Source organism: Protopterus annectens, chromosome 2.part0 (assembly GCF_019279795.1).
Source record: "Protopterus annectens isolate FY-2018-M chromosome 2.part0, PAN1.0, whole genome shotgun sequence".
Classification (NCBI taxonomy): Eukaryota; Metazoa; Chordata; order Ceratodontiformes; family Protopteridae; genus Protopterus; species Protopterus annectens.
In genome coordinates this window covers 868,280,705-868,308,188 of record NC_056728.1, presented here as the reverse complement: position 1 = coordinate 868,308,188, position 27,484 = coordinate 868,280,705, and the positions used below count along the sequence as shown (strand labels likewise).

The window sequence follows — 27,484 nt, the reverse complement described above, 5'->3', positions numbered from 1 at the left end:
ATGGACAATACTGCATTCTGTAAATAACATTTTACTGACAGTACTGCATTCTATAAATAATATTACAGTCAATACTGCATTCTGTAAATAACATTTTACTGACAGTATTGCATTCTACAAATTACACACAGTAATACATTCTGTAAATAACATTACTGGCAGTGTACATTACAGACAATGAGTTCTACAGATAACATATCTGACAGTACTGCATTCTACAAATAACATTACAGACAATAATGCATTCTGTAATTAACATTACTGGCAGTATAAATTACAAACAGTGATGAGTTATACAAATAACGAAACTGACTGTACTGCAGTCTATAAATAACATTACAGACAATACTGCATGCTGTAAATAACATTTTACTGACAATGCTGCATTCTAGAAATAACATTACGGACAATACTGCATGCTGTAAATAACATTTTACTGACAGTACTGCATTCTATAAATAATAATGAATAAAGAGGACCAGTGGAGTGAATGCTCAACGGAACAACAAGCTCAAAGATAATGGTTAAAAACAAACACCGCTGAGCAAAACAATGGAGGATTGCAGTCTCATTTAAATCACAAGTAGCTCCTAAATCCATTAGCCAATGATGTAAATAATCCAAGTGCAGGCGAAGTATGTAAAAAGCAGGTTTATTAATAAAAGGAGGTGAGCGCTTTCGCATAAGCTTCTTCAGACCTATACAACTAAACTATCTATAAACATCAGTTTAAAAAGCCAAAATGGCGCCAAAATCCTGTCCATTATTTAAAGGCACATAGCTCATTGAAAATATCAAGTAAAAAGTCATATATAAAATGCCTATACATCATTATAAGACAGGACGGCATTTCAAGACAAAACCATTCATATTCATATCCATTATTAAAATAAATGAATCAAAAGTATGTGTGACAAATGGGGGGGGGGGGAATAATAACACAACTATCAAAGCATTAACAGAGCATCTATGCATATAAAGGTTCAAAAAGACCCTACTGGCCACAAAGTAAAAGACTCTTCATAACCTCTTAACATCTTTTGGACAATAACCTTCTTGATTTCAGCAAAGGTCGCAGGGGAACCCTTCCATTGAGACCTGGGGTGATGTCTGCCCTAAACTTAATAATCCAATGGATTTCCCTGGTCTCTGTATAATTGTTGATGTCCCTCTCCTGTATCTGCTTAAGATTTGTTCCAAGATCCTCAACTTTTAAGCATGCTCTTGACCTTTGTCATTAGTATGTTTGGATAGTGCATTATGTGTAGTACCTCTCCTTGTGTGGTATATATGCTCACGAATCCTATCCCTCAGTGTCCTATTGGTCTTGCCTACATAGTAGGCTGGACAGACTGTGCAGCAGGCTAGATAGACTACATCTCTGGACATACAATTGCCCCTCGTCCTGATGTAGTAAATGCCCGAACCATATGGATATTGGAAGACATATATATGAGCAAAAATTACATTTGTCGCATGTGGTCATGTAGGGACCCAACAAAGCAGGTGGATCATTGTGGACCCTTGGGTAGCAGAGCAAACTCTTTAAATTCTTTTTTTGTTCCGGTAAACGAATCTAGGTCGAGTACCTGTAAGGCTCTTAATGGTCGGGTCAACTGATAAAACATGCCAATGCTTAGAGAAAATGTCTTTAAGTGTACCTACATCCCTGGTGTAGAAGATGGGAAATGCAATTCCATTGTCCCTATTAGAACCACCCTCTTGGCTATCCAAGCCATCACTGGCCTCTCCTGCGTATATCTCAACAGCACCATCTGAAATATGGTTTCGCTCTGTCTATCCTCAGATCTTCAATGCCCGCCATCCCTCTGGAGATGTCTAAGTGGTCATAACCACGTTCCCTCAGTTTGCTGCTAAGATCTCTAATTCACATGCCAGATGACTGTCTAGGGGTGTATATCTAGACATCCGCATTGATTGTCCCTTCACTATGTTCTTGTATACATAGCCAGGATGCATGCTCGAGCGATGCAGCAGTGTGTTCCTATAGCAGGTCTTGCGGTGAACACCCGTGTTGACTATCCCACAGGGTAGTTTGTCAACAAAGACATCTAAAAGGAATAGTGGTCTTCGACCAATCCATAGTAAACTTCAGAAAGGTGACAGACATGTTGATCTGTGTAAAGGACTCTAATTGTATTATAGAGCCACTCCACACAAGGAAGAGATCATCCACAAAACGCCTATAGAATGGTACTAACTCCTGAAACAAACTATTCTGAAACAAGAAACTATGTTCCCACTCTGCCATCACCAAGTTAGCGTAGCTATTGGCACAGGAAGTGCCCATAGCTACGCCATCCTTCTGAAAAGATCTTATCATGGAAACAGAAAAGATTGGATTCTAAAATAATAGCCAACAACATAAGAATCAAATCAACATCATACTTCAAAGAAAGGTCAGTTCTCCTCAGATATGCACCTACCATTGCTCTGCCTTCCTCATTGGGTATAACCGTAAATAAGGACTGAACGTCCATGGTGACCCATATGAGGTCTTCAATTCAGAACAAGTGTTGATATATTGGTAAAAATCCAACAGAAACTGTCTGGTATCCTTAGAATGAACCCATTGGCATCAACCAATGGTCTAAGTTGTGCCTCGACAAAAAGTGACAAGGGTTCAGTAGACCACCCTCTGCCTGCAACTATGGGTCTAAGAGGTGGACGTAGTGAATCCTTATGGATCTTTGGGAGACCCTGAATGGTAGGTAATAGGGGATGAACCACATTAAAAACTCATATAAAGAGGTGTCAATAACACCATTGTCAAAAGACCAAATAATGTGGGCGTATGCTCTCAATGATGTTATCCACCTTATCATTGGTAATAGGAACATAAAACTTGTCATCAGCCAACATTAGTAGCATATCATTATTATATCTGTCCATGTCTAAAACTACAATCCCTCCTCCTTTGTCTGCGGTGGGATAATAATCTCCCTGTTGTTGCGTAGGGGAGTCCAAGGCCCCACGTTGTATAAGGCTGAGGTTATATTTCCTTCTCCTATTGCCATATTCTGACCCATTCAACCTATATATCTCATCTTCTACCAGTTTGCTATATGCCGCAACCAGAGGGTGTATCGGAGGGAGGAATGTACTAGGTGTCCTAAACACAGTGGTGTTAGCCTTCATCTCTGTGCTATTGAAGAAAACCTTCAGGGACAAATTTCTGACAAAAAGCTTAAAAGTCTCTTAAAGTCTCTTCGTATCTACTGTCTGAGGTTGGAATAAAAGTGAGACCCTTAGAGAGGACTTGTGACTCATGTTCAGTCAAAACATGACTAGACAAATTGAACACGAGTCCTAATGCTTCCCCTCCACATTTTCTTGATTGTCGGTTGGATGGCGATCGGCGAAGTTTCCTCTTGTACCTCCCTTGGCATTCTGAAGCGACTTCTCCTCGTTAAGTGGGCACCCTGATGGGAAAAGGTGTCTGCCATCCCTCTGAAGGGAAGAGTGGTGGAAAGTGGAATCCAAGGGGAAATAGGATCCCGTCCATCAGGAACTCTATTCGATGCATAGGAGGAAAAAACTTTCCTCCTGACGACTGGTTCAAGAAGCGGGACAGATGGTTCAGCCCTGCTGACTAGAGGTTCAGCCCTACTGACTGAATCAACATTGGCTTCCAAGTCGTTGGTAGCTGTCGGCTCCAGCACAGAATCCGTTCCGTTGGGTACAGCGTTGGCAATGGTACCTACACGACCAGCTTGGTCTGTAAGGATGGCTGGGCCAATGTTGCTGTTGGAGCCAGTGTGATCGTTGTCCAGGCATGAACCAGGAAACTCGACCGTGCCTGCATCGATTACATCTCTGTTGGGAGCACAGTCCATGTTCCCTGAGTCACTGTTATTCCCTGTGGTGATGGAGGAAGGGTACATGTTCGGGGGCCTGGCGGAATGCACTGTTGGTATTATTGGTGCTGTTGTAATCATTGTGCCTGGGCCAAGTGAAGATGTTGCCCAATCGGAAATCCGTCGAGTCCCGCTGCAACTTGGCCCTTTTCTGATTCAGAAGGCGCCGCTCATAAACCGAGACATTGTCCAACAAAACAGATAAGGTTTGGTCTACAACAGAGACCGGAAACACATTGAGTATCTCATTCTTAGCCTTCCTGACATCTTCTTTAAGTTTCTCCTCTAACGGAGAAAGAAAGCATTCATGAGTTTCAAATATTTGAGGCTTACCTCAATATTAAGCTGTTGCCAATCATACAGTAGCTCCGGGTAGAGGGTGCCAGTAGTCGGCATCTTCAATACCCTAAGTCCTCTAGGCACCAGCCCGGCTGTAAGCAAACCTCGAAATGCTGTCTCTGGGTTTGCATGCACTTTAGTTTAAACAAATCCTGCTCCAACCGTTCCACTGCTCGATTTAGCCCTTCACGATCATAATCCAAGGTACTAGTGGGGGCTGAGCCAACATCCTCCTCTACGAATAACGCCAATGGATTCATTCCAGTGTGCAAGCAGTCTGCAAAACGGTCCAAAGACGGACATGATGTCATCGGTACTTCCTTGGTACTAGATGGAGTGTACGGCAGCTCAATAGAAGTCGAGTCTCCTCCAATCATGCCTCCACTGGTTCAGATAAGCTCTAAGTGTCAATAATGAATAAAGAGGACCAGTGGAGTGAATGCTCAACGGAACAACAAGCTCAAAAGATAATGGTTAAAACAAACACGCTGAGCAAAACAATGGAGGATTGCAGTCTCATTTAAATCACAAGTAGCTCCTAAATCAATAGCCAATGATGTAAATAATCCAAGTGCAGGCAGTATGTAAAAGCAGTTATTAATAAAAAGGAGGTGGCGCTTCGCATAAGCTTCTTCAGACCTATACAACTAAACTATCTATAAACATCAGTTTAAAAAGCCAAAATGGCCCAAAATCTGTCCATTATTTAAAGGCACATAGCTCATTAAAAATATCAAGTAAAAGTCATATATAAAATGCCTATACATCATTATAAGACAGGCGGCATTTCAAGACAAAACCATTCATATTCATATCCATTATTAAAATAAATGAATCAAAAGTATGTGTGACAAATGGGAAATAATAACACAACCATCAAAGCATTAACAGAGCATCTATGCATATAAAAGGTTCAAAAGACCCTACTGGCCACAAAGTAAAAAACTCTTCATAGCCTCTTAACATCTTTTGGACAATAACCTTCTTGATTTCAGCAAAGTCTTGGGGAACCCTTCCATTGAGACCTGGGGTGATGTCTGCCCTAAACTTAATCAATGGATTTCCCTGGTCTCTGTATAATTGTTGATGTCCCTCTCCTGTATGTCCTTGAGATCTGTTCCAAGATCCTGAACTTAAAGCGATGCTCTTGACCTTTGTCATTAGTATGTTTGGATAGTGCATTATGTGTAGTACCTCTCCTTGTGTGGTATATATGCTCACCGAATCCTATCCCTCAGTGTCCTATTGGTCTTGCCTACATAGTAGGCTGGACGAACTGTGCAGCAGGCTAGATAGACTACATCTCTGGACATACAATTGCCCTCGTCCTGATGTAGTAAATGCCGAACCATATGGATATTGGAAGACAGGGTCGGTTTCTATATATGAGCAAAAATTACATTTGTCGCATGTGGTCATGTAGGGACCCAACAAAGCAGGTGGATCATTGTGGACCCTTGGGTAGCAGAGCAAACTCTTTAAATTCTTTTGTTCGGTAAGCGAATCTAGGTGAGTACCTGTAAGGCTCTTAATGGTCGGGTCAACTGATAAAACATGCCAATGCTTAGAGAAAATGTCTTTAAGTGTACCTACATCCCTGGTGTAGAAGATGGGAAATGCAATTCCATTGTCCCTATTAGAACCGCCCTCTTGGCTATCCAAGCCATCACTGGCCTCTCCTGCGTATATCTCAACAGCACCATCTGAGAAATATGGTTTCGCTCTGTCTATCCTCAGATCTTCAATGCCCGCCATCCCTCTGGAGATGTCTAAGTGGATAGCCAAGAGGGCGGTTCTAATAGGGACAATGGAATTGCATTTCCCATCTTCTACACCAGGGATGTAGGTACACTTAAAGACATTTTCTCTAAGCATTGGCATGTTTTATCAGTTGACCCGACCATTAAGAGCCTTACAGGTACTCGACCTAGATTCGTTTACCGGAACAAAAAGAATTTAAAGAGTTTGCTCTGCTACCCAAGGGTCCACAATGATCCACCTGCTTTGTTGGGTCCCTACATGACCACATCGACAAATGTAATTTTGCTCATATATAGAAACCGACCCTGTCTTCCAATATCCATATGGTTCGGGCATTTACTACATCAGGACGAGGGGCAATTGTATGTCCAGAGATGTAGTCTATCTAGCCTGCTGCACAGTCTGTCCAGCCTACTATGTAGGCAAGACCAATAGGACACTGAGGGATAGGATTCGTGAGAGCATATATACCACACAAGGAGGTACTACACATAATGCACTATCCAAACATACTAATGACAAAGGTCAAGAGCATCGTTTTAAGTTCAGGATCTTGGAACAGATCTCAAGGACATACAGGAGAGGGACATCAACAATTATACAGAGACCAGGAAATCCATTGGATTATTAAGTTTAGGGCAGACATCACCCCAGGTCTCAATGGAAGGGTTCCCCTGCGACCTTTGCTGAAATCAAGAAGGTTATTGTCCAAAAGATGTTAAGAGGCTATGAAGAGTTTTTTACTTTGTGGCCAGTAGGGTCTTTTTGAACCTTTATATGCATAGATGCTCTGTTAATGCTTTGATAGTTGTGTTATTATTCCCCCCCCCCCATTTGTCACACATACTTTTGATTCATTTATTTTAATAATGGATATGAATATGAATGGTTTTGTCTTGAAATGCCGTCCTGTCTTATAATGATGTATAGGCATTTTATATATGACTTTTTACTTGATATTTTTAATGAGCTATGTGCCTTTAAATAATGGACAGGATTTTGGCCATTTTGGCTTTTAAACTGATGTTTATAGATAGTTTAGTTGTATAGGTCTGAAGAAGCTTATGCGAAAGCGCTTACCTCCTTTTATTAATAAACCTGCTTTTTACATACTTCGCCTGCACTTGGATTATTTACATCATTGGCTATTGGATTTAGGAGCTACTTGTGATTTAAATGAGACTGCAATCCTCCATTGTTTTGCTCAGCGGTGTTTGTTTTTAACCATTATCTTTGAGCTTGTTGTTCCGTTGAGCATTCACTCCACTGGTCCTCTTTATTCATTATTGACACTTAGAGCTTATCTGAACCAGTGGAGGCATGATTGGAGGAGACTCGACTTCTATTGAGCTGCCGTACACTCCATCTAGTACCAAGGAAGTACCGATGACATCATGTCCGTCTTTGGACCGTTTTGCAGACTGCTTGCGCACTGGAATGAATCCATTGGCGTTATTCGTAGAGGAGGATGTTGGCTCAGCCCCCACTAGTACCTTGGATTATGATCGTGAAGGGCTAAATCGAGCAGTGGAACGGTTGGAGCAGGATTTGTTTAAACTAAAGCGCATGCAAACCCAGAGACAGCATTTCGAGGTTTGCTTACAGCGCCGGCTGGTGCCTAGAGGACTTAGGGTATTGAAGATGCCGACTACTGGCACCCTCTACCCGGAGCTACTGTATGATTGGCAACAGCTTAATATTGAGGTAAGCCTCAAATATTTGAAACTCATGAATGCTTTCTTTCTCCCGTTAGAGGAGAAACTTAAAGAAGATGTCAGGAAGGCGAAGAATGAGATACTCAATGTGTTTCCGGTCTCTGTTGTAGACCAAACCTTATCTGTTTTGTTGGACAATGTCTCGGTTTATGAGCGGCGCCTTCTGAATTAGAAAAGGGCCAAGTTGCAGCGGGACTCGACGGATTTCCGATTGGGCAACATCTTCACTTGGCCCAGGCACAATGATTACAACAGCACCAATAATACCAACAGTGCATTCCGTCAGGCCCCCGGAACATGTACCCCTTCCTCCATCACCACAGGGAATAACAGTGACTCAGGGAACACGGACTGTGCTCCCAACAGAGATGTAATCGATGCAGGCACGGTCGAGTTTCCTGGTTCATGCCTGGACAACGATCACACTGGCTCCAACAGCAACATTGGCCCAGCCATCCTTACAGACCAAGCTGGTCGTTTAGGTACCGATGCCAACGCTGTACCCAACGGAACGGATTCTGTGCTGGAGCCGACAGCTACCAGCGACTTGGAAGCCAATGTTGATTCAGTCAGTAGGGCTGAACCTCTAGTCAGCAGGGCTGAACCATCTGTCCCGCTTCTTGAACCAGTCGTCAGGAGGAAAGTTTCCTCCTATGCATCGAATAGAGTTCCTGATGGACGGGATCCTATCTCCCCCTTGGATTCCACTTTCCACCACTCTTCCCTTCAGAGGGATGGCAGACACCCTTTTCCCATCAGGGTGCCCAACGCGAGGAGAAGTCGTTTCAGAATGCCAAGGGGAGGTACAAGAGGAAACTTTCGCCGGATCGACCATCCAACCGGACAATCAAGAAAATGTGGGAGGGGAAGCATTAGGACTCGTGTTCAATTTGTCTAGTCATGTTTTGACTGAACATGAGTCACAAGTCCTCTCTAAGGGTCTCACTTTTATTCCAACCTCAGACAGTAGATACGAAGAGACTTTAAGAGACTTTAAGCTTTTTGTCAGAAATTTGTCCCTGAAGGTTTTCTTCAATAGCACAGAGATGAAGGCTAACACCACTGTGTTTAGGACACCTAGTACATTCCTCCCTCCGATACACCCTCTGGTTGCGGCATATAGCAAACTGGTAGAAGATGAGATATATAGGTTGAATGGGTCAGAATATGGCAATAGGAGAAGGAAATATAACCTCAGCCTTATACAACGTAGGGCCTTGGACTCCCTACGCAACAACAGGGAGATTATTATCCGACCGCAGACAAAGGAGGTGGGATTGTAGTTTTTGACATGGACAGATATAATAATGATATGCTACTAATGTTGGCTGATGACAAGTTTTATGTTCCTATTACCAATGATAAGGTGGATAACATCATTGAGAGCATACGCTCCACATTATTTGGTCTTTTTGACAATGGTGTTATTGACACCTCTTTATATGAGTTTTTAATGTGGTTCATCCCTATTACCTACCATTCAGGGTCTCCCAAAGATCCATAAGGATTCACTACGTCCACCTCTTAGACCCATAGTTGCAGGCAGAGGGTGGTCTACTGAACCCTTGTCACTTTTTGTCGAGGCACAACTTAGACCATTGGTTGATGCCAATGGGTTCATTCTTAAGGATACCAGACAGTTTCTGTTGGATTTTTACCAATATATCAACACTTGTTCTGGAATTGAAGACCTCATATGGGTCACCATGGACGTTCAGTCCTTATTTACGGTTATACCCAATGAGGAAGGCAGAGCAATGGTAGGTGCATATCTGAGGAGAACTGACCTTTCTTTGAAGTATGATGTTGATTTGATTCTTATGTTGTTGGCTATTATTTTAGAATCCAATCTTTTCTGTTTCCATGATAAGATCTTTCTGCAGAAGGATGGCGTAGCTATGGGCACTTCCTGTGCCAATAGCTACGCCAACTTGGTGATGGCAGAGTGGGAACATAGTTTCTTGTTTCAGAATAGTTTGTTTCAGGAGTTAGTACCATTCTATAGGCGTTTTGTGGATGATCTCTTCCTTGTGTGGAGTGGCTCTATAATACAATTAGAGTCCTTTTTTACACAGATCAACATGTCTGTCACCTTTCTGAAGTTTACTATGGATTGGTCGAAGACCACTATTCCTTTTTTAGATGTCTTTGTTGACAAACTACCCTGTGGGATAGTCAACACGGGTGTCTACCGCAAGACCTGCTATAGGAACACACTGCTGCATCGTTCGAGCATGCATCCTGGCTATGTATACAAGAACATAGTGAAGGGACAATCAATGCGGATGTCTAGATATACACCCCTAGACAGTCATCTGGCATGTGAATTAGGAGATCTTAGCAGCAAACTGAGGGAACGTGGTTATGACCACTTAGACATCTCCAGAGGGATGGCGGGCATTGAAGATCTGAGGATAGACAGAGCGAAACCATATTTCTCAGATGGTGCTGTTGAGATATACGCAGGAGAGGCCAGTGATGGCTTGGATAGCCAAGAGGGCGGTTCTAATAGGGACAATGGAATTGCATTTCCCATCTTCTACACCAGGGATGTAGGTACACTTAAAGACATTTTCTCTAAGCATTGGCATGTTTTATCAGTTGACCCGACCATTAAGAGCCTTACAGGTACTCGACCTAGATTCGTTTACCGGAACAAAAAGAATTTAAAGAGTTTGCTCTGCTACCCAAGGGTCCACAATGATCCACCTGCTTTGTTGGGTCCCTACATGACCACATGCGACAAATGTAATTTTTGCTCATATATAGAAACCGACCCTGTCTTCCAATATCCATATGGTTCGGGCATTTACTACATCAGGACGAGGGGCAATTGTATGTCCAGAGATGTAGTCTATCTAGCCTGCTGCACAGTCTGTCCAGCCTACTATGTAGGCAAGACCAATAGGACACTGAGGGATAGGATTCGTGAGCATATATACCACACAAGGAGAGGTACTACACATAATGCACTATCCAAACATACTAATGACAAAGGTCAAGAGCATCGTTTTAAGTTCAGGATCTTGGAACAGATCTCAAGGACATACAGGAGAGGGGACATCAACAATTATACAGAGACCAGGGAAATCCATTGGATTATTAAGTTTAGGGCAGACATCACCCCAGGTCTCAATGGAAGGGTTCCCCTGCGACCTTTGCTGAAATCAAGAAGGTTATTGTCCAAAAGATGTTAAGAGGCTATGAAGAGTTCTCTACTTTGTGGCCAGTAGGGTCTTTTGAACCTTTATATGCATAGATGCTCTGTTAATGCTTTGATAGTTGTGTTATTATTTCCATTTGTCACACATACTTTGATTCATTTATTTTAATAATGGATATGAATATGAATGGTTTTGTCTTGAAATGCCGTCCTGTCTTATAATGATGTATAGGCATTTTATATATGACTTTTTACTTGATATTTTTAATGAGCTATGTGCCTTTAAATAATGGACAGGATTTTGGCGCCATTTTGGCTTTTTAAACTGATGTTTATAGATAGTTTAGTTGTATAGGTCTGAAGAAGCTTATGCGAAAGCGCTCACCTCCTTTTATTAATAAACCTGCTTTTTACATACTTCGCCTGCACTTGGATTATTTACATCATTGGCTATTGGATTTAGGAGCTACTTGTGATTTAAATGAGACTGCAATCCTCCATTGTTTTGCTCAGCGGTGTTTGTTTTTAACCATTCTATAAATAATATTACGGACAATACTGCATTCTGTAAATAACATTTTACTGACAGTACTGCATTCTATAAATAATATTACGGACAATACTGCATTCTGTAAATATTACTGTGGTGGTGGTGCTGCTGTAGTGTTGTCGCCTCACAGTTAGACGTTGCCCATTCGATTCTCAGTTAGAGCGTCTTCTGTGTGGCGACATGCGTGAATGGGCATTCCTTCATTGAAGGTTGTGCGTTAGGCCCGGCAAGCCAGCACGTAAAAAATCTACTGCCAATCATTAGTGGACCGGAGTTCCGCTGTGGCGACCCCTAACCGGGAAAAGCCAAAAGACACAGACAAACTGCATTCTGTAAATAACATTTTACTGACAGCACTGCATTCTACAAATTACACACAGTAATACATTCTATAAATAACATTACTGGCAGTATATATTACAAACAGTGATGAGTTCTACAAATAATGTAACTGACAGTACTGCAGTCTATAAATAACATTACGAACAATACTGCATGCTGTAAATAACATTTTACTGACAGTACTGCATTCTACAAATTACATACAGTAATGCATTCTGTAAATAACATTACAGGCAGTATACATTACAGACAGTGACGAGTTCTACAAATAACATTTTACTGACGGTACTGCATTCTGTAAATAACATTCTACTGACAATACTACATTCTACAAATAACATTACAGACAATAATGCATTCTGTAATTAACATTACTGGCAGTATATATTACAGACAGTGATGAGTTCTACAAATAACATAACTGACAGTACCGCAGTCTATAAATAACATTACAAACAGTACTGCATTGCATTCTGTACATAACATTACTGACAGTACTGCATTCTGTAAATAGCATTACTGTCCATACTGCATTTTATAAATACCATTACAGACAGTGATGAATTCTACAAATCACATTACTGACAGCACTGCGTTCTATAAATAACATTACAGACAGACTGACAGCACTGCATTCTATAAATAACATTGCAGACAGTACTGCAGTCTGTAAATAACATTATAGACAGTGATGAATTGTACAGATTTCATTATGGACAGTACTGCATGTAGATAACATTGCTGACACTACTACAGTCTATAAATAATATTACGGACAGTGATGGTCTACAAATAACATTACAAACAGTACTGCATTCTGTAAATAACATTACTGACAGCACTGCATTTCTTAAAAAATACTGCAGACAGTGATTAATTCTACAAATAACATTACTGACAGTGTGACATTCTACAACTGGCATATTGAGACTAATGCATTCCAAAGATATTGTGACTCGCAGTGTTCATTTTATGAATATCATTATTAACAGCTGCATACAGAAGGTGCCATAGCATGCTAGCAAAGGTTTCCAATTAATCTGTGCTCAGAAGAAGAGGTTTGTATGGTAGTAATCAAGACATGCAATGATGAGCAGGACAGATGACTCTCTTGTGCCTCAGCACTGGTGAAACTGCTTCAGCTTTATGCACTTGGCCACTGGGAGACAATTATCATAAACAACCCACACTGTTTTATGCTGAATGCCCAGCAAAAATTTTGAATGGTGACATGCCATTTCTCATTATACTTATGAATGCCTGATTATCCCTTGTGGCTGACTGAAAAATCTTGTAAAACCCTTCGGGTACCTTTTACCAAAACAGAGCATTTTCAATACATTTTGTTTTGTTGTTTTCATAAACTCTAGTGCACCTACTAAATTGAAACTGTAGGGTGTCCTAGGGTTCAACTACAGATGAAGTTATTTTAGACAGCGAGGATAATGATTGGGTGTCCCTGATTATAACCAGGTTGTTATGTGTTTGAGGCATGTATACCAAGGAATTCATCTTGACAATGATGCTCAAGAAGTGGATTTTCACATCTATGTTGAGAAGACATAATGACCTTTGCTCTTATTAGAAAACCCAATCATAATTCTTTGTAGTGTATGGAGTTTTATTTGTTCCTATGAATAACAAAAGTCACAGAAAAAAGAGCAGTAGCTCTGTATGTTCTTCAGTTTTAAAATCTGCTTCAGAATGCAAAATGATTACCCTTTTAACATCATGCAGTACACAATCTCAAAAATGGGAACACTGATACCGTAGTCAGGCTTAGATGCAACCTCAAGAGGAGAAAGCACATGCTTAGGTTTAACCCAGACCATATGGAATACCTGACCCAGGCTCCAGAAATGTCTTTAACTATAAAAAATAACAATAAAACTTTTAATGTATGTAGAAGAACTAAGACAATGTCACTGTTTCCCAATATGACTGCATTACTAATTCCTCTTATCTCCATAGACACAAACCCACAACCTCCCATTGAAACAAATCAATATCCTCCTCACCACACTTACAATATTCTTCACATATGCACAGTTACCCTATACAGACAAAAATGCACACTATAAATGTACTCCACTCCCTATACTGCCAAAACCAAAACTCTGTGTGGGATTCATAAAAATAGTACTCACAATTTGCAGAAACACTGCAGCAACACTACATGAGTGGATTGCTACCGAATGACAGCTGAATTATCATTGTGTCACCCATATGCAGGTGGGCAAAAGAGCATGCATAGCAGTGCCTACATGTTTCAGAGACAGGTAGAGTGGTGACTAAGTCACGGTCTGGAAAGGAAGGTCTAATAATGAAAAAGAAACCACTACCGGCCAGCAGAAACACAGTGCACTTAGCTTTGGCAGCAATACATTCATATAGAATACAAGACATACCAGGCAAATACAAATATAGATGTGCAAAACACATGGGTACTGGCTGTTGTAGGTATACATGCTTACTGAAAGTGATATGTAGCCAAGGATGTGTGTGTGTGTGTGTGTGTGTGTGTGTGTGTGTGTGTGTGTGTGTGTGTGTGTGTGTGTGTGTATACACATCTATTGCTATTATACGTGTACCTCATGTATAATACATTTTGATCTGTAATACATTTTGCTGTACATTTAATCTTTTGTAACACTTTTTACTACAGTATACTGTTTTATATACTTCTTTTACAGCTCTAATGTATCGATACTGCATTTTTTAAATTTAGAATACCCAGTGGAGTTATTTTATTTGGCCTCTGGCCTGTAAATATTGTTTGCCCAGTAGTGGCTAACTTAGTTAGCAAGGCATAATAAATGAATACATATTTACTGACATTCTTCTACTGACGATGTGCTTCTTTTTACCTTGCAGTAGTCTTTCAAAATTCCTTATTGGTTTGCCACATAAGGCTGAATGACTTTCTTACCTTTAAACCATCACTTTTGATTATAACCTATGAAACTAGCATTTACTAAATGTTCAATATGTAGTATTATCTTGAAGCTTTTCTCCTCAGGCCTCCGCTGAAAATGGACATATATCCAGTCGGACTATCCCGATCAACAAATGTAAAATAAAAATAAATAAATAAACCTTATAACTGTTGCCTTATTTGCAGCTGCTATCAGTTTGCATTTAAATATTTATTCATTTGCTGGATTTTTGTTTTACAAATGTACAATTTTACATTTCTGTCTTTCTTCCAAATTTAAACAGTCATATCTTAGAGCATTCCTCAGATTTTGCTAAATATCTACTTACATGTTTTTTTAGATCTTAGCTGCATATTATCTTTCAGAAGTAAAACCTGATGATAACATGTATTTTTATACTGATTTATTTCTGCTTTCCAAACTTACTTGCTGCGGCTGTTGCATATTCAGGCCAGGAGACACTAGTATTTGTGGACTGACTTGTGCCATTCCATATGGAGAAGAAAACTGTGGGAACATAATAAATTACCACAAGAAGAGAGTAAAGCAACGTATACTACAGGTCTTCACTTCAGATGTATGACAGAATATAATGCCAGCAGTATTAATCCAGTATTTCACGCAGAAAATGAAAATAATGTAGAAACTTGAACACATTTAAAAAACAGTTGTGTCTTTTAGGCACTTCTAGCAGTACCTGTTTAGGATCAGTGCCTCTCTGTTTGTTTATATCAGTTCCCTCTAACAACTGTGATCAGGATTTTGTACTACCAAGAACAAATATACTCCCATTAGTTCTCTTTGGTTCTCATTTTATACTATACTAGTAATAAGAATCACTAGAGCCCTGATGTATTATTTTTAAATTACATATGGGATTATGATGGTTGGGTGGCATTCAAAAGACATGCGTAAGTGGGCGTGCCTTCGTTGAAGGTTAGGCATCGAGCTGGCACCTCGGCGTTCGTGAAAATCTACTGCCAATCATTAGCGGACCGGAGTTCCGCTGTGGCGACCCTTAACCGGGAAAAGCCGAAAGAAAAACAACAAAGGATGTGGGATTATGATCAGGTCTTCAGTCATATCTAAGCTGTGTTGGAGACATTGATGCCAAGAGTGAAGTGAAGCTTAAGAAGTAAATCTTGGCATCCATGTCAATAACACATAACCACCGAGTTACAGCTGGACATGCCTGATCATAATTCTCTGCAGAACCTGGGCTTCAGCTGTGCTAATATGCTATTAGCTGTGTTGAAAAAAGTGTAGTAGCGTAAAGTGTTTTACAGCTTTGATATTCTGAGAGCCATAAATCTTAGTGCTGGCACACGTCAGTTGCCAATAGTGACATGTTTCTAAATAAGAAGATTTAAAAGCTGTAAGATGCATCACTGTTCCACACTTATGTGTAACAGGGAAATGCATTACTATTTTCAAAGCTGTTTACTTTTTGTCACAGTTCTGTGTTGGAGTACTGGCTTTAGTTGTGTATTAACAAAAGGCTAAGTGCTAAAAGGTACTTAATAAAACTTTGTTTAGCATCTTTCTTACATCAGAAGGATGATTAACAAAGTTATCTGTTCAAATTCAGTGCACAGTCATTCTGTTCCTTATACTACTATCTACTTAAGATCAGGAGAAATTTTTGTCCTAGCTTGTACATTCGACATAAAAGAACACAAAAAATTAATAATGTTTGAATTTGTGTTATCTGAGTTTCCATATTACCAGACTGCAGGAGTTCCTAATGATTTGTGGTATGTGGACCTCTGAGATTATGCTCAGAAATCAGAAAAAAGATGTTAAGCACCTTTCTGATGTAAGAATAAGGCTTAAGAAAGTTTTAAGCACATTTCAAAGCTGTTATATTTTACTGTCATGACTAAATCAGCAGTTAGCACAGCACAGCATCAGGAAACTGAATCAGCTTTAAAAGCTACAACATACTTTACATTGCCATTTTGCGTGTGTCAACATGAGGTATACTACAGCTCTTAACCTGCCCAGAAAACCACAGTGAAAAACTTCTCTAAAGCAAATTTCACACTCCTCAAAACTGAGGTGGAATCCTTCAAAGCCCACGGGCCTGTGGAAAATACGGCCCAGACCGCAGAATCCTTTATAAATGCATTCTGTGAGCACCTTCAGGAATGCATGGATCATGCAATCCCAAATAAAACCAAGACCCAATCCTCCAAAGGCAGACGTCCTGTCTGGTGGACCTCAGCCATAAACAAACTATACAATAGAAGGAGGAAGCTACTACATGATAGAGCAAAATCCCAAAAAGGGAAGGCATCTCTGATCAGTGTTAGCAAAAAGCTACGGGCACTCATAAAATCGTCTAAGGCCAGCTTCGAGAAAAAAATTGCACAGGACACTAAGGATAATCACAAGGCTTTCTTTAGTTATGTTAGGAACCTGGGTGGTAATTCCCAGATATGCTCAGAATTAGTCCAAAATGACAAAAATACACCGAACCCACAGACATTGCCAACATCCTAGCTGACAGGTTCAGCGCAAACCCCCCCCCCCTCACCAAACACCAAAAGGGCAAATATCTATCCCAGCAGAGTGCTGCCCCCCTGACATCTCAGATGCTCAGGTAAGAGCCGCCCTCTCCAAAGCAAAAAACACAGCATCAATGGGACCAGACGGTGTCCCGGGCTGCATCCTACATGAACTCCAAGAAGAGCTAAACCCAAACATAAAACTACTGTTCAATCTCAGCCTTACCACAGGATATGTACCCAAAGAGTGGTGTACAGCAACAGTGGTCCCTCTCCACAAAGGTGGTGCCTCAATAGATCCTGGAAACTATCGCCCCATAAGCCTGACTAGCTTGGTCTGCAAAACTATGGAAAGGATCATCATGGACCTCATAAAAAAGATATTGGGGACCTACAGACACTGGATCCTACCCAGTTCGGCTTTGTTAAGGGCAGATCCTGCCTCTTAAACCTGGTTGATTTCTTTGAAACAGTCACCAAGGCCATTGACGAGGGGAAGGTGGTCCACACAGCCTACCTGGACCTCGCAAAAGCCTTTGATACAATACCCCACTCAGGCATTATAGATAAGCTCACCAGCTTAAATATAAACCCCTATGTCACTAGATGGGTTGCAAACTGGCTCAAGGACAGAACCCACATGGTTAGAATTGCTGGAGCCATGTCAGACTCCAAACCAGTTACAAGTGGCATCCCACAAGGCTCAGTCCTGGGACCTCTCCTGTTCAGTATATATTTCTCGGAGGTACAGGCCAACACGGAAGGACTGTGGCTGACCAAGTTTGCAGATGACTGCAAACTGGGTGCTATAATCGACTCTCCAGCCAACACAAGCATCCTCCAAAAGGGTCTCAAAGAAACAGACAACTGGTGCCAGAGCCATGGCCTCAAGCTAAATGCCAAAAAGTGTATAGTCATCCCCTTTGGCAAAAACAAAGTGCCCACAGATTACCGCATAGGTGGTAATCCATTAAGTACAGAAGAAGTAATTAGGGACCTGGGGACCCAAGTTGATAGCAATCTCTCATTTGACAGCCATGTGGCCAAAGTGGTTAGAAAAACATTTTATATAGCCCACCTAATCATGAAGGGATTCACATCTCGATCAGGGGAGGTCATCGTGCCTCTCTACTCATCCCTCATCAGGCCCATAATTGAGTACAATGCCCCTTTTGGGATGTACCTTACCAGACACATGCAGCAACTGGAAAGACCCCAAAAGTACCTCACCAAGAGGATCAAAGGGCTCAAACAGATGCCATATGCTGCCCGGTTAAAGAAACTCCAGCTCTACTCAGTGGCATACTGCCTGCTCAGAGGTGATCTGTGCCTGATGTATAAAGCCATGTCCAACCTGGAATTAATGGACATGCTGCACCTCAGAAAATCCAAATCCCATCGAGCTATGCGCTCAAGAGACTTGAACCTCAGCACTGAAATAAATAGGACATGCTGGAGGGACAGATTCATAACCCAGAGGCTCTCTTCACTCTGGAATAAAATCCCAGTCCAGGTTAGGCAGAGTCCCTCATTGACTCTCTTCAAGAGGAATCTTAATGAGTGGATGGGGGATCATAGGTTTAACCCGGGTATCACTTCTGTGTCACTGTTAGACAGAGGCACAGTATACTAACCTCGAAAAAGGGCATAGCAAAATTAATTTAAAATGGGTGGCAAAAGCCAAACACACTCTGGCTAGGCTTATAAATGCCCTAGGGCAGATAGCCTAGTATGAACCTATGAACCTATGAACCTAAAAGCTTTTACAGAATCAAAGACATACTTTGCCTATGGCCACTGTCTGACAGACATTAAGTGTGTTACAATGTTGGTATCTGGTAGGATACAGAATTGGTACAGCTACTACAAAAAATATTTAGGTTTCTATAATTATAATCTAGCAACTAAACATTTTCAAAATGCATGTCAGGATTCACCTCCCACATTTTGCTGTGCTCTTCTCTCTAGGTGAATTTCTTGCCATCCATTTCTCAAACTTATAACAACGTGGTTGTGATTGGACACCTGATTACATTCCCCTACTTTTTGCCTCTGTCTCATTTTTGTCAACCTGTGACATTAAGTCATTGCACAAACAGTACCAAAATATAGCATATTTGTTACCAGATGCACAAGTCAGACATATCAAGGGTGTTTCAGTAGTACTTAGTTAGTGGTAGAACCCCCTTCATCTGGAAGTATACCATGAATCTGTGGATTTCTCACTTGCAGCAAAGGACTGGATAATGCCAGTGGCACGTGTCCATCACAGTTTACTCAGTGGATTTATGTGAATAAGATAAGAAGGTCTGATCAACCACTGACAAGTTATAAACTTCAAGATTATTCCTCTGATGTTTGATTGATACTGAGTGAATTTTATGTTTATAAGACAATGTTTGCTGGTCTAAGATCTAGGACAGGGTCCACAACCTCTTGGTGCCACCATCATTTTTGTATGTATCAGAAGTAATTTGAGGTCTTTCAAAAACAGACTACAAATTTCTACCAAGTTTATATGTATCTATTTGTTCTTGCATCAGGAATTAGTATTCATAACATTATTACTGGAGGTTTCACTAGAAACAGAAGCATTACCTAAAAGAAATTTAAACTTACCTGATCTATGCTGGTTAATTTCAGCAATGATATTATTGATCAGATATCCCAGGTAACCTCTTTCCAAAAACATCTTTCTCAATGTATCACACTCAGACACATAAAAGTCGTCATCATATATCATACAGGCATGTCTAATAAACACCCACTTCCTGCTTATATGGATGATGACTTGAAAAATGTAAGTATGAGTTATTGAAGGTAGGTTTTCTGTAAATGGTGGAGTAAAAATGATCATCCTTTATAGTATACCAATTGTGGTGTCCAGATAGTTGACAGACGACCTCTTAAAAGACTAAGTATATTTAAGAAATTCAGTAGTACTATTTAAGTAAGTCATAAATTTACCAACTAATTCATTACCATCCTTCCATAAAATAAAGATGTCATCTAAATATCATAAGTACAATGCACAATGTTGTGTATAAATTATTATTTAACATATAATTCAACTCCCAATTATATAAAACCAGGTTTGGGTAGATTTGGGCACAAGCTGCTCCCATCACCACTCCATGAACCTGTTTATAATATTCTCCTTCAAAGTATAGAAAATTGTTGTCTAACACTAAGCCCATAAAGTCAATAAGTAGTTTAATGTTCAAACGAGTCAAAAAGTAATATCCTAAAAGTGACTCATTAAAAAAATGAATTCCTGTTTCTTGTGGGATACAGGTAAATAAATCAGTGATATATATAGTCAAAAAATAAATTAATCTCAAAATAATTAATTTTTGAATCTGGCTAAAAAATCCCCCTCAGTAAATGTATTGTGTAAGACAAAGTGGGTTTCAACTTTCTGCCAATATAGACTGCTAGAGGGTAAGTCTTAGAGATGTTAGCTGCCACTATTGGTTGCATTGGTGGACACTTGTAATTCTTATGGACCTTAGGTATACCAAATATATTGGGAATAATAGGGTCCATAATTCTTAAGAAATGTATCAGTTTCTGAGAAATAATTCCCTGTTGATGTAAATCTAAAAGTTGAATATTAGTCTTATAAGTCACATTGACTGCATTTCTGGAAACAAGGGAATATGTAATGATATCTTGTAGTAATGTAAACAACACACTTGTGTAATTAATAGTACCAAAAATAACAGTCCATCCTCCTTTATCAGCACTTAATTATTCTAACACTTCTATCGTAAGTAAGGGCATGTAAGTTGTTCCTCTCATTAATAGTAAGATTTTAGCCAAGACTAGATGTGGTATTTTTTTGTAATCTATAAAAATCAGCTTCACAGGCTTTTTCAAAAGTCTGGACAAATGGATGTGTACGAAGAATAAGCTTACTTTTCTTCCTAAGACTAGTAGAAGCACTGGTGTTGATTACATTCTGGTTGTTAAGACTCACAGCAAAATTAATTCTCCTGATAAAGTTCTTAAGTTCTGTAAGCATATCAACAAGATCAAACTGTTGTCAAGGAAAACAATTGAAATGCTTTTCTAATAGACAAAAATGGTCCACAGTAATGTTAAGTTTACTATAATTAAAGATCTTATAAACCTTAAATTCATAAATAATACTATCATTAATTTTGATACGGAAAAGTGGCAGAATTTGCCCTTCATTAATGAAAGTAGAAAAAGTTAATAGCATCTGTCCCTCATTTCTTGTCTGGTTCTCTGATTCTGACCTGTTTTCCTTCCTCGATAATATCCCTTTTGCTGTACTTCAAAATCCTGTACTCCTTGAGAGTGCTGATTTGCTAAATGTTGTGATCTCTGCAAAGGGGGAAATTCTAAAGGATCACTAATGTTAGGGGTATCAGGTAAAAAATTGTTCTCTGACACATCATCACAAACTGCGACCTTGTCTAATTCCAATTGCTCTACGTGAGCAACCTCACCAGAATCATTTGCAGGAATGTTGCTATTCTGACCCACAGTCTCTCTCACATAAGTAGTGTTTGTCTTGCATTGCCAAACATCTCTTAAAACCTTTTTATTTTTCCTGTCTTTAATTTTTTCCATCTGCTTCTCTGTCATAATAAACAATTATTTATAATCTTTCTGATAGGAAGGGAACAAAAGGTCTGCCCTAATTTTTGTGTCTAAAACCAATGCTTTGTGTTTAACTTGTGTAATGACAGACTCATTCCTTTTAATTAAAAGCACCATAACCGCATAACTGTGCCAGTCGTACAAATTGACAAACTCAGTAAAAAAAAAATACCATTAGAAAATTTTAAAACTCACAAACCCATTGGCACAATTCTATGTTTTAAACAAACTGTTTAATATTATTGAGGGAACTGGTTACAATTGGAAGAAGAAAATAATTTTTTATCCGTCTCCATCTGACTGACAGCCATCATGTCTCCTTCTACTAGATGCTCATAAGTTCCCCAGCAGTGTAGAATCTAAAGGCTCATCCTGTATTCCAAAAATATTTCTCTATAGTTATTTTCTCTCAGTCCCAATCACCAGACAAGGAGGTGCTATATTCATTTCTGTAAGTGATTTCTTTCAACATAAGGAAAAACAAAGAAATGGCATTAAATGCTCCATACCAACATTAGAATAAATACTATGATTGTATACATGAATGTGGAGGCATATTGTCCCACTCATTGATTTAGGTCACATGTCTCATGCCAAAGGGGATGTGCTAGAGACTTGAATAGGTGAAGTCCGTTATAGCAATGATACTTGGATACTTGTGAGGGCAAAACCAGCCTCTATGGCTACCTAGATAATGGCTTTTTATATATATATATATATATATATATATATATATATATATATATATATATTTTTTTTTTTTTTTTTAGACTACTGATGGTAGGAGACCAATTTTAGTCTTACCGAGATAAAAATAAAATGAAAATGTAAATCTAGTATATACCATTGAGGAATAAAAATAAAAACAAAAAAGTATACAGAATAAGAATATACAGTTTTTTTTACAATAAATCAGTACAAATCTCATTTAAATAATGAGGCGCCTGCAGGATAATTACATATGCATTTTATCTAAGTGAGAATGATAGGAAAGTTGAGTGGAGTGAAGGATGTTGAACCAGAGTTTGTGAGTAGTTCGAAGGAGAACTTATGTTAACCAAATGATTATGAGAGAAGGAAGTAGAGATTACTGCAATGGAGTGTGCCATATGAGGGACAGCAATATGTTTACTATTAGGAGAAAGACAGCAATGTATTTCAGGTTAAATTATGTAGTTGGAAGAAAGGCAAAGACATCTGACTAATTAGAGGAGGTGGGCATTTAGCTGAGTCCTAAAATTTAGGGTCAGATGAGGTGTCTTTTGTTTGTTGGGGGATACTTCCCCAGATGTTTGGACTAATCAGCAGAAGTAGTGACATGTACAGGGGAATTTAGTTTTGGGCATTGCAGTGTGGAGGTTTAGTGTTACAGTTTCTGAGGGTAAGGGGAAGACTATCTAATTAGTTTAGCTGCTAAGGTGGAAAGGTCTGGTTGGCTAGGAGTTTGAATAGTTGGATTAATAGGAGAGGGTCAACTCTTTGCTGATCTGGAGGCCATTTTACTTTCTTTAGTGTTTTATGGTGGGTTTAATTTTTTTAGGGACTGAATAATAAATCTACAAATTCATTGATTATTATTTAAATGTGTTGATTTTGTTTTTGGTGCTGAAGCTATGAGAGGGCAATCATATTCAGGGAGAGCAGAATTATCTTTGCCTATAGTTCCTCCTGAGATTTTAGCAAGAAAGGGGGAGAATTTGTTACTCCAAAATAGGAAAGAGTTAACCTTTTCCCAGTCAAGGTAGAGGGAACGTTAAGGGAGGGTTCAAGTCAAATGTCAAGGTATTTAAAAAACGTAGTGATTTCTTTGGGGGTGGTGTTGTAGTCATTAATATGCTAAGAGTTTTGTGAGGTTTTTTTATGTTTCTGCTCATCCAAAAAAAAATCTAAAAAACAAAGTAACCCTTTTTCAAGTCCAACCAGAGCTGAACGTCACTGGCAAAAATGACACATATTTATGTGTTATTTTTGCCAGTGACATTCGGCTGTGGTTGGACTGGATATTTATGTGTTATTTTTGCCAGTAATGTTTGGCTCTGATCACTGGATATTTATGTGTTACTTTTGCCAGTGATGTTTGGGTCTGGTTGGACTGGAAAAAGGGTTACATTGTTTTTTAGTTGTTCATTTCTGTTTTACCCTTTTGCTCGATTTCTTGTTGCGGTCTAAAAAAAAAAATCATAGTTTTTGTTTGCTGAAGGTGAAAAAGGAAATCAGCATGCAGATGTTTCGGGGGTTGAGTACTGAGTTGTTTGCATAAAATAGTAATATGTAAACTGTATAGCATGGGGAGCAGATAAGGTAGGTAGGTCAAAGGTTAGCTTATTTATAAAGATGGAGAATAGTAACAGACCAGTTATGGAATCTTGTGATCCTCCTTACTGAAGGCTGGCTAATTAGGAAATTAAGGAAATAAAAGAATGAATTTTGATGGAGAAGTTGTGATTAGAGAGTAGTTTTGGAACAAAGGTGAGGAATTGGGATCTGTGACCATTTGGAGTAGGTGATGGAGGAGATGTTTTGGCCAATGAGGTCTAAGGTTTTTGTAAGGTTGTTAAAGTTGATACCATTGAGCTGGTCTCTGTCTATAGTTAGCAGTATTTAATCAGTTAGGGTCCATAGACAAAGAGTCCTCTGACTGGACAAGAATCTGTATTGTTGTTCATAGTAGAGGAGGTTGTAGGTACTGTTGCATTAAGTGAGTTGAACATAGATAATTTTTGAGACAGTTTGTATAGAGTGGTGAGCATAGAGATTGGCCTGAATTGGAGTAGATAGATTGGTGGAGATAGATTGCTTTGGGACTGGCCTGATAATCTGTGTTTTTCATATTTTTGACATGATATTTTGTGATAGGCAGTGACTGAAGGCATGTTGCAGAGGTTGTGAGGAATATGAACGAGGGACAGAGCTCATCTGTGTCTGGTGTGCTGTTAGTTTTCTTTGTTGCAGAAGAGTTTGTAAGTGTCTTGTTTTTATTTATTTGAAGTAAAATGGAGGCATGTAATACACATTGTTCTGTGGGGATGTGGGCAAACGTGAGTGTTTGAGAAGGTGGGTAATTGAACAATTCACAGAGGAAGTCAGGCGGAGAAAATGTAGCTGTTACTGTTGATAGGTTGTTTTGAATATCCCTTCCTGTTAGTCAATTCATTTCTTTCCAGAACTATTTTGGTAATATAGCTCAGGATTTTTTAAATGTTTTCTTATGGTGTTTTTGTGTCATTGCATTGCTTGTATTGTGAAGTTTCTGTGCTGGACACTTTGTTGCTTATTGCTAGGGATGGATTGTTTTTCCATACCTGCCATGCATAACCTATATGTTTTAAAATGGATTTAATTTTAAGATTTAACCAATCATTTATTTTTGTAATTTTTTTAAAGAAATTACAGGGAAGAATATGTCTTAGAGGCATTCAAATCCACTATTGAGAGCTTCTAAAAATAGGTTTGGGTTCTTCCAGGTTTAATATGGAAGACTAATCTATGTTTGAGAAGGCCTCTTTAATTCATTTGATGTTTGAGTCTGTCTTAGTCATGAATAAGATTAATTTGAGAGTAAATTTAGTTGGGGAGGATGTATTATGAAGGATATTGCGCAACTGTCACACAGAGAAGGAGGATGGATGATAATGCTTGAGATTAGACTAAACTAGAGATGTCTGAGATTATTCGATCTCAAAGGGAATTATTATTAGTGACGAGGTTAGGTCATGTGGGCTGTTCCATGAGTTCTTTAAGGTTGAAGCTGAGCAGAATGTTGTTGATGCCATGCTTGAGGGAGTGAGACATATTTAAGTTAAAGTCACCTAAGAGGATGTGGTTGTTTTTGTTTCCAAGTTGGGTAGCAATTTCTTGAAATAGTATTTGGAATTTATAAGGTGTGGAAGGAGGAAGGTGGCAGGTTGCTGAGGGGTATTTTTTCTGCAGTAATTTGTAGATGTAGCCAGTTAGGGGCAGTCGCAGACAGGATTTTAGCCTGGGCTAAGGATAATTAGATGAGTTTTATAGAACAGAAGGTTTCCACTACAATTTCTTGGGCTGAGATTAGCATCTAGAAAGTAATAATAACGTGTGAAAGTGGTGTTCAGTGTGGGTTGTTTTTTCTGGTACAGGACTCAGTAACAGCTAGTATATCAGGGTTATGCAGTTTAAGGAGAGTTTCAACCTGGTGTACTTGTTATGAAGGTGCTGTGCATTTACTAACAGACAAGAGAGTTAGGGTCGCCAAGCAATGGTTTCAATTTTCCTTTTGATGATTAGAATGAAAATGAGTGCCAGTTTGTATAGCCTTTTCCTGAGTTTTATCACATTTTTGTGTAAACTTGCATGTAGGTAGATATATGATCAGTCCGTGTTTTTGTGTCCAAGCTGGGTGTTGTATGATGTTATAGTAGTTTGAATCTTGATGGAAAGTATGCTTGAGGGGTTGGTGAAGGGTTTTGCACAGCTAATGGTGGTTATACATTTAGGTTGTGGTAGTAGAGTGTGGATATGTGTACTATAGTCTAATGCTATTTTAATTGTATATAAGAGTAAGTGAGTGCAATACAGATTGCAGTTTGAGTAGTGTTATATTGGTTATGTGTGATGTGGACTTTGCTAGCTGAATTGTGATAAGTCAGTTTGTATGTGTCATGACAGTGTGATTTGAAATGGCATTAGTTGGTCACTATTGTGTGATGTTGTATCTGTATGCTAGTGGTGTGGATTGTAATACAGTAGATCCACAAAACCACGCAAGTGAGGCCAAGTGCATGGACTGAACCAACAATATGAAACCAACCAAAAAAGTCCAGCAAATAGAGTGGGTTAGAAAATGCCTTTTTATTACATAAAATATGGCTAACTCAAAACCAACAAACCAGTTTCGGCTCAAAATAGCCTTCTTCAGTGAACACTGAACACTGAGGAAGGCTATTTTGAGCTGAAACCGGTTTGTTGGTTTTGGGTTAGCCACTTTTTGTGTAATAAAAGGCATTTTCTAACCCGGTCTATTTGTGCTGGACTTTTTTGGTTCATTTCATATCGTGGATTGTAATACACCCTTAATGCTGTTTTTTTTTCTGTAAGCAAAAGAGACAAGAGAGTCTTGATTATAAACAGGGGACTGAGGAATTGAGGCTGACATGGCTTATAGGTTAGTACTAGGCTAACTGCCCTTGTGGGCTATTTTAAGCCTAGTCAATTAACCCATTTGAGAATCAAATCCTGCACCTTGTGTTTGGAAGGTAAACACCTTAACCATTATGCCAAACTCACTAAGAGACAGGTTTTGCCAATTGGTCTAACAGAAGCCAATCAGTCTTTCCATGTGTAGAAACAAAGGAGGCCATCAGTATTGTAAAGAAACAGATAAGTGTGTGTGTATTTACAAGATTCCTGAGGAAAGTGCAAGCAAATATAGTAAAATATTAACATTTTTGGCAGAACATATACAATATGACATATACTGCTAGAAGGGTAACTGGGTGTCAAAAGACAATCAGTGGGGGTGGGGGATGTAACATGCCCAGGACCTTTCAGAGGCACATGCAGTATAAATTAATTATAAATGCAAGCTGATAATGTTCAGTAATCACAAAAAACGTGAAGCAGTTTGGTGAGACTTGATGTTCAGCAGGTACAAGAGCAAAAAGTATATAAAAAGATTACCCTGCCAAA

The 27,484-nt window shown here is 39.3% G+C and overlaps 1 protein-coding gene across 2 annotated transcripts in view; it reads right to left on the bottom strand.

The window, feature by feature from the left end:
- Positions 1 to 27,484, bottom strand: part of AMTN (amelotin) — a 110,132-nt gene that overhangs the window by 34,086 nt on the left and 48,562 nt on the right. For both annotated transcript variants that reach the window (XM_044061945.1, XM_044061944.1), the window contains one exon: positions 15,111 to 15,191. In XM_044061945.1, the coding sequence (XP_043917880.1) occupies positions 15,111 to 15,191 (81 nt within the window). The remainder of the gene's footprint in view (positions 1 to 15,110; positions 15,192 to 27,484) is intronic.